Source organism: Sparus aurata, chromosome 15, assembly GCF_900880675.1.
Source record: "Sparus aurata chromosome 15, fSpaAur1.1, whole genome shotgun sequence".
In the NCBI taxonomy this organism is placed as follows: Eukaryota; Metazoa; Chordata; class Actinopteri; order Spariformes; family Sparidae; genus Sparus; species Sparus aurata.
The window spans coordinates 31,169,887-31,181,368 of record NC_044201.1 but is presented as its reverse complement, the minus strand read 5'-3'; the positions used below and the strand labels follow the sequence as shown (position 1 = coordinate 31,181,368).

Genomic DNA, 11,482 nt, shown 5'->3' with positions numbered 1-11,482 from the left:
GATGTTCTTCCTCCCTGATGTTCTTCCTCTCTGATGGTCTTCCTCTCTGATGGTCTTCCTCCCTGATGGTCTTCCTCTCTGTATTTGTCAGATGCCATCCTGGCTCGGTTTCCTCTGGCTAAAAAAGGAGTCATCGGTTCCGGCATCAACTCCAAATTGTCTGAGATCCGTTTCCGCTCCCGACGAGCCAATCGAGACCCTCGATTCCTCTGACAGACAGCAGGACGGCTCCTCCTACCTCACAGAAAGAATTGTCCAATGAGAACTCAGCATTCTGCAGATGCTGATGTTCAGTTTCAGGTGCGGTTGTTGCTGAGTCAGCGGCTCTGCTTTCATGGCGACAGAGTTGATCCAGTAACTCTGACGACCTGATTCGTGGTCGGACGCTCGACAAGTTTGATGAGCCTGAAGAACTTTGTGTCGTCACTGTGGCGGCTGGAGGATGGCGTCTGGTTACCATGGAGACATCTGAACCGGTGGAGCGACGGTCATCAGAAGCGTGGAGCACCCGACCACCAATCAGGACTAAATGTAGTCGTGTTTTTGTGACCTCACAGTCGGGACAGCCTTTGATGTTTCCATTGATGGTGTATTCTCATGTTTACAGACGTGACATCACGTGTTGTTGTCACACCTCATGTTGTGACATCACGTGTTGTGACATCACATGTTATGACATCATGTGCTCGAGTGTTTTTTTTTTCATGCTGTTGATCCGGTTACTGACATCATCAACGTGTCATCATTTATCAAAACTAATAAAAATTCAACGTCAGTTTGGACGTGACTCCTGTGTGTCTCCTCCTCTCAGTTCTCACCTCCTCCAGGAATGTTGAAACTTTTTTGTAAACTCAGTGTGTGTGTGTGTGTGTGTGTGTGTGTGTGTGTGTGTGTGTGTGTGTGTGTGAACTGTCCATTCAGAAGCTCCATTTGAATATGAATCAGCTGTCGCCAGGCGGAAAACACCCGACACAAAGACATTCGCCTTGACATTCTGCTTCACCTCCCTCTGCCTGCCTCCCCCCTCCCCCCCTCCGCCTCCTCCTCCTCCCCCTTCCTCCCGGCCTGGACTTCCTGAAACAAGCCGTCCTCCTTGATGAAGACAATCCTCTATTCTCTCCTCCTGAAAGACGCTCTGAGGACTCACTGTGGATGCCAAGGACAGAGACAAAGACACCAAGCGAAGGGAGGAGGAGGAGGAGGAGGAGGAGGAGTGGTCAGACCTCTCCTTTCAGAGAACATGGAGGTCTGAACTGTACCCAGTCATCCCACAACAGATCCAGATCTCCTCAAAGACCAGAGGAGAAACTGTGGGAGAAAGTTGAGGAGAGGAGAGAGGAGCGCTCAGACTGCTGCAGGAGGCGCTGTTCCTCATGACAGGGTGAACTGCTCCTTTAACCAAAATCTGCTTCTTCTGTGGTTTGTTTCTATTGATTTGTGGGGTCTCTCCTGGCTTGTTAGTCTGGCTCGGTCTAAGACCTGGACCAAGACCAGGACAGGACCTTTCCCAGGACCTCCTACTTCCATCACACAGGAGATCAAATACAAATACTGCAGTCTGAAAACAAGTACACAGTTAGGATCAGCACCATGTAGTGAAAAGAACAATGTCTGACGCTGCAGTTTGATTGGACGACATCAGACAGTCGATCTGTGACATCACAGAAGAGGTTTTATTAAAACAGGAGGAGTCACTCTGCAGACAGACGGACGATTGTGTCCTTTTGTTCTTTTGTCTGATGGAAAACAAAGATCCAACACACAGTCAGCTGATCCACACACACACACACACACACACACACACACACACACACACACACACACACACACACACACACACACACAGTTCAGGGAGAGATGAAACTGAACCTGTGATGTTGAAGAGACGTCTCTGAAGTCACAACTTCAAAACTGAATCAGACCGGTTGTATCTGATACATTCAGTATACACCTGTACCTGTCTGTGTATCTGTGTGTGTGTGTGTGTGTGTGTGTGTGTCTGTTGTCTTTGTGTCATGTGACCTGATGAACAGTGATGTCGTTTGTTCCCAACAATCAGAGCAGAGAGTGGGTGGAGAGCTCGTTCCAGAGATTCTTCTGATGACGCCAACCCACAGTACACAGTGTGAGTACTCCTCAGTACACAGTGTGAGTACTCCTCAGTACACATCAGTACTCCTCAGTACACAGTGTGAGTACTCCTCAGTACACAGTGTGAGTACTCCTCAATACACATCAGTACTCCTCAGTACTCCTCAGTACACATCAGTACTCATCAGTACTCATCAGTACTCATCAGTACTCATCAGTACTCCTCAGTACTCCTCAGTACACATCAGTACTCATCAGTACTCATCAGTACTCATCAGTACTCCTCAGTACTCCTCAGTACTCCTCAGTACACATCAGTACTCCTCAGTACACATCAGTACACATCAGTACTCCTCAGTACTCCTCAGTACACATCAGTACTCCTCAGTACTCATCAGTACACATCAGTACTCCTCAGTACTCCTCATTACTGTTCAGTACTCCTCAGTACTCCTCAGTACTCTTCAGTACTCCTCAGTACACATCAGTACTCCTCAGTACTCATCAGTACACATCAGTACTCCTCAGTACTCCTCAGTACTCTTCAGTACTCCTCAGTACTCTTCAGTACTCCTCAGTACACATCAGTACTCCTCAGTACTCCTCAGTACTCCTCAGTACTCCTCAGTACACATCAGTACTCCTCAGTACTCCTCAGTACTCCTCAGTACTCCTCAGTACACATCAGTACTCCTCAGTACTCCTCAGTACTCTTCAGTACTCCTCAGTACATATCAGTACTCCTCAGTACACATCAGTACTCCTCAGTACTCCTCAGTACACATCAGTACTCCTCAGTACTCCACAGTACTCATCAGTACACATCAGTACTCCTCAGTACTCCTCAGTACACATCAGTACTCCTCAGTACTCCTCAGTACACATCAGTACTCCTCAGTACTCCTCAGTACTCCTCAGTACTCCTCAGTACTCCTCAGTACTCCTCAGTACTCCTCAGTACACATTAGTACTCCTCAGTACTCCTCAGTACACATCAGTACTCCTCAGTACTCCTCAGTACTCCTCAGTACACATTAGTACTCCTCAGTACACATCAGTACTCCTCAGTACTCCTCAGTACTCCTCAGTACTCCTCAGTACACATTAGTACTCCACAGTACTCATCAGTACACATCAGTACTCCTCAGTACTCCTCAGTACTCCTCAGTACTCCTCAGTACACATTAGTACTCCTCAGTACACATTAGTACTCCTCAGTACTCCTCAGTACTCCTCAGTACTCCTCAGTACACATCAGTACTCTGTCTGTGTAGTTCTACAGTGTGTTGTAGGTACTTTTACTGAAATAGAGAATGTGAGTTCTCAGCCACAGGAGCTAATGTGGCTAATGTTAGCACTAGAGGAGAAGAGAAACACTTCTGCCCCGCTCACCCCCACACCTGGACCCCCACACCTGGACCCCCACACCTGGACCCCCACACCTGGACCCCCACACCTGGACCCCCACACCTGGACCCCCACACATGGACCCCCACACCTGGACCCCCACACCTGGACCCCCACACATGGACCCCCACACATGGACCCCCACACCTGGACCCCCACACCTGGACCCCCACACCTGGACCTCCACACATGGACCTCCACACCTGGACCTCCACACATGGACCCCCACACCTGGACCTCCACACCTGGACCCCCACACCTGGACCCCCACACATGGACCTCCACACCTGGACCTCCACACATGGACCCCCACACCTGGACCTCCACACCTGGACCCCCACACCTGGACCCCCACACATGGACCCCCACACCTGGACCCCCACACCTGGACCCCCACACCTGGACCCCCACACCTGGACCTCCACACCTGGACCCCCACACCTGGACCTCCACACATGGACCCCACACCTGGACCTCCACACCTGGACCTCCACACCTGGACCTCCACACCTGGACCTCCACACATGGACCCCCACACCTGGACCCCCACACCTGGACCTCCACACCTGGACCCCCACACCTGGACCCCCACACCTGGACCTCCACACCTGGACCTCCACACCTGGACCTCCACACATGGACCCCCACACCTGGACCCCCACACCTGGACCTCCACACCTGGACCCCCACACCTGGACCTCCACACCTGGACCTCCACACCTGGACCCCCACACCTGGACCTCCACACCTGGACCCCCACACCTGGACCCCCACACCTGGACCTCCACACCTGGACCTCCACACCTGGACCTATCAGTCTCATTCAGATTAGCTCAGATCTGTCACCTGTCTGTCTACCTGCCTGTTCTCCTCTGAGTGCTCCAGTTTCCCCGCCATCAAATCATGGACAGGAGGTTGATTCACCAGTCAGAGCCACTGACAAACACTCAGGCTCAGATCTGGAGCTGTTCCTGGTCTGGTTCTTGTCCGGTTCTGTTCTGGTCCTGGTTCTGTGAAGCTGAGGTCACTTGTTGGCTGCAGGTCAGGTGAAACACCTCAGCTCAGAGAGGGGAGTCTGTGTGGGTGGCTCAGGGTTTCTCCAGCCCTCAGTCTTGGCTGCAGGTGTGAGCTCGACCAATCAGAGCGGGTCAGCTGCTGGTTCTGAGCCTGCCAGACGAGGCTGAGGGTTCAGACGTGTTGCTGTGGAGACATTCTTCAGTGTGATGTGGTTCTGCTCAGAGAGACGAGTCTGCAGCCAAACTGACATCACAAACACAAGAAGAAGAAGTGTTGTTGTTAGATTCTTCCTCTCCTCACCCTCCTCACCCTCCTCCCCCCTCTCGCTTTCCTCTCCTTTCATGCCTTTTCTTCTCCTCTGTGGCTCCCAGGAGGGGGGGAGGGGGGGGGAGGGAGACTCGTTACCATATGAAAAAGAAGTAAAACCATTAAACCAATTAAAGTATTTAAAGCGACAGATTCAAAGCAGGAAGCTTTATTCACGCCTGGGAACGAGCGAGCGACACTGACTCCCTGTCTCTCTCTCTCTCTGGTGTTTATTAAAATGTTGTTAAAGTTTTATAAAAAATAAACTGATTTAAAACATGAACAGTTCAGTTCATCAGGACAGTTTGTCGACTCACTTCTTGTCACGTCTGAAGCTCCGGACCTGAACCGGTTCATTATTTTGAGCTGAACGCTCCTTTAACCCTCCAGAGTCACTGATGCTGTGACCTTTGACCATATTTGGAGCAGAGGGTGGAGCTGGAGAGGATACCCTGATTGGATCTGACACGTTGCCATGGTAACAAATAAAGGTTTGACTTGGTTAACAACATGAACCCAGACGCAACCATCAACTCAGAAACTGTTTCTCATAAGCTTCCATACAGTCAGAGTCCTGTTTGAAACCAGTAGAGCCGCCTGCTCACCTGCCGACTGGAAGATCAGACAGGTGAGGTGTGTGTCCCGGTGTTCAGCCAATCAGAGCGCAGCGAGGGAATGAGACAGGTACGACTGAGTGAGTGAGTGTGTGTGTGTGTGTGTGTGTGTGTGTGAGTGAGTGTGTGTGTGTGAGAGGATAGTCATGTTAGCTAAACAGCACAGGAAGTCAGATGGACTTCACTTCAAAGTAAAAGAAAAACAAACTTGCAGAAGTGTTTAAAATAAATTCAGTAAAAAAATGTTATATTATTATCATTATCATTATTATTATTATTAATGATAATAATAATACTTTTCATGTCATGTGTTTTCATGAGTTAATCAGATCAATATGTGTCCTTCACCTGTATGTTGACATGAACACTGTGATTTATTGAGATGTGATATTAAACATGTTCATCTGTGTTCATCATCGATATATTCCTGTGGGATAGCCTCCACTCTGAACATGCTTTTATTGTGAAGGCCGGAAGCTGTGCGCCTCCAGTAGTTGCGGGTGTGAGTCCCGCGGGTGTCTCAGTCAGTCTGGGTGTGTGTGGAGGACCGGACGGAGCGGAGCACGGGACCGCTGCTCGCCGACTAACAGCTGCTGAGCACCGGGTAGCTCCGGGGAGAGAGCCGGGGGCAGAACCGGGGGCAGAACCGGAGTCACTCTGGATTCTGCTCTGATCCGGATCACCTCAGTCTGAGGTTCACTCTTTTACAACTTGTGGGATTAAAAGCAGCTGCGGGACCGGGACCGGGTCCAGGTCCGGGTCTGGATTTGTCTTCATGCTGTGCTGCTGTGATCCGGATCAGTCCGCCGGAAGTTTCCCGTGAGTGTCCCGGGTCGGTGTCCCGGGTCAGTCGGACCATGGTGGGAGAGATGGAGAAGCCTCGAGCCAGTCCGGATTATCTGATGCAGCTCATGAACGACAAGAAGCTGATGAGCGGGCTGCCGAACTTCTGCGGGATCTTCACGCACCTGGAGAGGCTGCTGGACGAGGGTGAGACACCTCACACACCTGTCTGTCTGTCCGTCACCTGTCTGTCTGTCCGTCACCTGTCCGTCTGTGTCTACTTCAGTGACGGTCTGTAAAAAGTAAAGTTCTGCTGCTGTATCTTCAGTCTCGGGCTTCACTTACTTCAGTCTCTCTGTACTCGGCTACAGTTCTGAGGTTCTGGTTCTGGTTCCTGTGTGTCACAGATGTAAACATTTTAGAAACAGGAAATAAAAACAAAATAAAAGATAAAAAGATGTTTTTTTTTTCACATTTTAGAGGAATTTTTTTTTAACATCAGATCGATCAGCTTATTGATTATCAGTGAATCTGTCAGTCAGCTGATCAGCAGCTTGATCCTGTGAACAGTTTATAAGAATCAGTACGTACAGATGTGACGTTGTACTGTGACGACACAAACAGTTAATTAAAACAACATGGCGGCTGTGGCGCAGGCGTAGAGGCAGCATCTTGTTATCAGAAGGTCGCTGGTTCGATTCCCCTGGTCTGCATGTTGAAGTGTCCTTGAGCAAGATACTGAACCCCAAACTGCTCCTGATGTGCTGGTCAGCACCATCAGGAGGTGATTGGTGGGTGGAGTCTTCTCTTTGTGACGTCATCGGTCCTGCTGGATTCATGTTGGAGATTTGACCCCTGAAGTTTCCCAGCAGCACCTGAACGCACCAGATTATATTTGACTTCTTTCTTTCTTCCTCTCTTTTATTCGTCCCCCGTTCATCACACTCAGTGCAGCTCTTCATCACTTAATTGGTCTAATTAATTAATTCAGAAGCTAAAATGAAATGAAAGTTTGTGTGTGTGCAGAATTAATTTACCCATAATGCCCGGTGGCTGGCATCCAGCTGTAATGATCTCAGCTTCTCAGACAGCAAAACCTCCAGAGACTGTGTGTGTGTGTGTGTGTGTGTGTGTGTGTGTGTGTGTGAGTGTGTGTGTGAAGTCGTTAAAACAGCTGATCGGCTCCTTTATGAGTCGTTAGTTTCCAGCTGAGGAGTGAGACCTCCCTCTTCTGTCTGCACATGCTCAGTGTCAGTCTGCAGCTTTCACCCTGTTTGACTTTATTTTATTGTAATCAGTGTTAATGTTCCTGTGTGTTAATGATGCTGCCGTCAACACGCTCGTCCACTAGAGGGCGTCCACACGTTACAGTACACTTTAAAGATCTGACTGATGGAACAGTTTGTAGAAAAGTCTCTCTTCTTCTTCTTCTTCTAAACATTATTCTGATGTGAACTGTCAGCCAGTAGAATCACTCCAACGGCTGATCACACAGATCTGCTGCTGACAGGGACGTTAACGTGTGTGTGTGTGTGTGTGTGTGTGTGTGTGTGTGTGTGTGTGTTCCAGAGATCAGTCGTGTGAGGAAGGACATGTACATCGACACTCTGAACGGATCAGACAGGATCAGCGAGCTGCCGGACGCCGTCGGTCCAAACGTCCAACTGCAGGAGAAACTCTACGTCCCGACCAAGGAGCATCCAGATGTTAGTGTGTGTGTGTGTGTGTGTGTGTGTGTGTGTGTGTGTGTGTGTGTGTGTGCGTGCGTGCGTGCGTGCGTGTGTGTGTGTGTTCAGGTGTCACTCTCATGTGTCTCCTCTGTTCGTCAGTTTAACTTCGTCGGGAGGATTCTGGGTCCTCGCGGTCTGACAGCAAAGCAGCTGGAGGCGGAGACAGGATGTAAGATCATGGTGAGGGGGCGGGGCTCCATGAGAGACAGGAAGAAGGTAACACACAAACAATAACACACACACACACACACACACACACACAGTGCGTTTATGCATGAGTTCAGAGCAGCTGTCTGTGGTTCTGGTCGGAGGTTCTGGTTTCAGATGATCAATAAATAATCATTCTGATCAGTGTCCAACAGAGGAGCAGTGTACCCCCTGACCTCCTGGGGGGCCTTGACCTCCTAGGCCTCATGGTTCAGAGCAGCTGGTGTTTCCCAGACTGTCTTCTTCTTCTTCTCCTTCTTCTTCTCCTCCTCCTGATGGAAAACATTCTTTCATCTGTTTTAAATCTGAAGTCATGAAGACGTCAGTGAAGTGAAAATAAAGAGGAGACGAAAACTATGTCAGACATTTCAGGTCAAACTGCTGCGAAAACACTCGTGTTGATCTTGTATGTGTCTGAAGCTAACGAGGTTAGCCACCTGCTATGCTAACAGATACATGAGACAGAGAGAACAACAGGAGGTGAACAGGAACCAGATGGAGGAGAAGAGAGGAGGAGAGAGGAGGAGATGAAAACTGAAATGTGATCGTTGGTCTGATTTGTTGATTGATTTATTTGTTTTTTTAGTTCATATGAATGTGTGTGTGAGACCTCTCCATGTCTCTGTCTGTCCACCTGTCTGTCTGTCTGTCCACCTGTCTGTCTGTCTGTCTGTGCAGGAGGAACAGAACCGAGGGAAGCCTAACTGGGAGCACCTGAACGAGGATCTTCACGTCCTCATCACGGTGGAAGATTCTCAGAATCGAGCAGAGATCAAACTGAAACGAGCCGTTGACGAAGTCAACAAGCTGCTGGTGCCCGCTGTGAGTCACATGACCTCTGACCTCTATATACATATAAACATATATACACTTATATATATATACATATATGCACATATTTCAGTACTACAGTGCAGTATAAGTATGTGTTGTGTGTTCCAGGCGGAGGGCGAGGACAGCCTGAAGAAGATGCAGCTGATGGAGTTAGCCATCTTGAACGGGACGTACAGAGATGCAAACATCAAACCCAGTAAGACAACAACCGACCAATCAGAGAGCACGCAGACTGACTGACCAATCAGAGACAGACAGAACAGAACCAATAACAATGTTTGTTTAATAACTGTTGGTAGAAAATCATCATGTATCAGGTCTGTATCAAACATTTCCTTCTTCCTCTTCCTCTTCCTCTTCCTGTTCCTCTTCCTGTTCCTGTTCCTCTTCCTCTTCTTCCTCCTCTTCCTCCTCAGCCTCTCTCACCTTCTCTATAACAGGTTCCTCTCAGACACCTCGTTTCCTCTCAGGCCCCGCCCCCGTCGTGGCCCCTCCCACCACTCTGCGTACACCTGCCCCAACAGGCCCCGCCCTCATGCCTCTGATTCGCCAGATCCAGACGGTGCTGCCCAATGGGACGCCTCACCCAGCAGCTCTGATGCAGGGGGCGGGGCCTGAGGCTGGTCTGATCTACGCGGCGCCGTACGATTACCCGTACACTCTTGCGCCGGCCTCCATCTTGGAGTATCCTCTGGACTCAGGTGGGGTGTTAGGTAAGCCGGCCCCCCCTTGTTCCTGCGACTGCTCCCCCACACCACATCACCACACCCACGGACAGTGGAGCCCCGCCCCCACGCTGCTCCTCAGACACGCCTCCTAAAAGATGGACACACACACACACACACACACACACACACACACACACACACACACGCCTCAGAGACAGCTCAAACCTGCAGTGTCGCCCCCTGCTGGACGGAACCAGAAACAGGAAGTGATGTCATCACAACAGGTTAACTTTGATAACGTTTTTATTAAAACATTCAGTGATCAATAAATCATCAGATTGATATAAATTGACGTGTCCACAGGGGGCGCTGCTGCACATTCATGACTGTGTTCATGCTGCCTTTACTGTCGTCTGATTGGCTGACAATGTTTCTAATACTGTCAACGTGCCTCAGAGCTTCCTGTCGCCAAGGCAACCTCACGCACTGATCACGCGACCTCGGCATCGAGCACTGATGTCACGCGACCTCGGCATCACGCACTGATGTCACGCGACCTCGGCATCGAGCACTGATGTCACGCGACCTCGGCACCGCTCACTGACATATGTGACGCCTGTGCATCTCTGCTGAGAGCTGATCTGAGACAACACGCCTCCGACACGTGAAGGAGTGCTGATCGTCACGTGATCAGACATCAGAGCGATAATCTTCGTTAGAGACTCACACACTCACGGTTAAAACGACTTCCTGTTCTGTTATTTTGACGACTTCATGATGTTGATGATAATTAATGGAACAGATGCTTTGAATGATTTATTCTTTTAATGAAACTTTATTTACAATCTAAAAACTAATTTTAATGGCTGCACTTTGTCAGTGCATATTTAGCCTAGCTTAGCACAAAGACTGCTAGCCTCCTTTGACGGACTAGCTTCAGTGCTAACTGCTCACTGAACAACAGACATTGTTCTGATGGAGCTGAGCTAACAGTGTTTGTGCTCGGGTCGCTGAACACTTCTCTCTTCTGGACACGCGAGTTAAGACTAACGAGAGAGAACAAGACGATTTACTAAATGATTTAATGTTCTAACGCGACGTCAGCTAACAGTGTTCGTCCTGACGGATTCTTCTTTGTACACAAACATTTTAAGGAAATAATGTTGTTTCTTGTTTGAGTGGGTTTGAAACCTCGGGGTCAGAGAGGTGGTGTGACTGAAGGTTCTTTATCGATCTGTAGTTCTGAGATCAGCATCTGATCAAACAGTTTGTGTTTGACGAGGAAACTTCACAAAGTTTATTGATCTCCAGTAGTAAAGACTCAGAACATAAAGCAGCAGAAATTATTTTCTTCTTTGGTCCAGAACTCTTAAAATCAGAGTTTTGTTACTAAAACGGTCAAACTATAATCTTTATTGATCACAAAACAAAGTAATCAATAGGTAATACTGACAAATTAATGACGTAAACCTGATGAAATTGCACAGAGTCCTGATGAAAACCCGCCGCGGAGACACCTGATTGGTCTGTCACATTAACAAAGTCAACACTCTAAAAAACAATTTATTGACGTCTCACTGGTGACGACGGCAGGTCGGCAGGTGTCTGCGACGTGGTGCATTCAGGTGCGACCGGTAAACCTTTGTGTTTGCTGTCGGTTGGCTGTGATGGCGGAGGACAGGTGGACAACAGGTGTCGTCATCTGCTCAGTGTGGCATTCAGGGACGCTGGACATAATGTTGATTTCAACAAAAGTGCTGTTGTGAATATTTGTGTATTCTGAATATTCGTCCTCATCCTCAGTCTGCTGTTAGTTAAAGCTTTT

The 11,482-nt window shown here is 49.0% G+C and overlaps 3 protein-coding genes across 5 annotated transcripts in view; 2 read left to right on the top strand and 1 right to left on the bottom strand.

Moving 5' to 3' along the window:
- Positions 1-336, bottom strand: part of LOC115596843 (transient receptor potential channel pyrexia) — a 9,341-nt gene extending 9,005 nt beyond the window's left edge. The window contains exon 1 of the mRNA XM_030442267.1: positions 239-336. Coding sequence (XP_030298127.1) covers positions 239-336 — 98 coding nt within the window. The remainder of the gene's footprint in view (positions 1-238) is intronic.
- A 3,103-nt stretch (positions 337-3,439) lies between these two features.
- Positions 3,440-4,330, top strand: LOC115596842 (extensin-like). The gene has a single exon (XM_030442265.1). The coding sequence runs from the start codon at positions 3,440-3,442 to the stop codon at positions 4,328-4,330; it is 891 nt and encodes a 296-aa protein (XP_030298125.1).
- A 971-nt stretch (positions 4,331-5,301) lies between these two features.
- The window catches only part of qkib (QKI, KH domain containing, RNA binding b), a 6,553-nt gene continuing 372 nt past the window's right edge, over positions 5,302-11,482 (top strand). Inside the window, exons 1-7 of one of the 3 annotated variants that reach the window (XM_030441920.1) lie at positions 5,302-5,505; positions 5,905-6,425; positions 7,788-7,948; positions 7,997-8,164; positions 8,834-8,977; positions 9,098-9,185; positions 9,406-11,482. The exon at positions 9,406-11,482 is cut by the window's right edge and continues 372 nt beyond it. In XM_030441920.1, the coding sequence (XP_030297780.1) occupies positions 6,293-6,425; positions 7,788-7,948; positions 7,997-8,164; positions 8,834-8,977; positions 9,098-9,185; positions 9,406-9,809 (1,098 nt within the window). In that variant the 5' untranslated portion in view covers positions 5,302-5,505; positions 5,905-6,292 and the 3' untranslated portion in view covers positions 9,810-11,482. The remainder of the gene's footprint in view (positions 5,506-5,904; positions 6,426-7,787; positions 7,949-7,996; positions 8,165-8,833; positions 8,978-9,097; positions 9,186-9,405) is intronic. The other 2 variants (XM_030441921.1, XM_030441923.1) reach the window with 2 other exon arrangements.

Bases quoted from the DNA above. Each gene is read 5' to 3' on its own strand.
- LOC115596842 (XM_030442265.1), top strand. From the start codon at position 3,440: ATGTTAGCACTAGAGGAGAAGAGAAACACTTCTGCCCCGCTCACCCCC.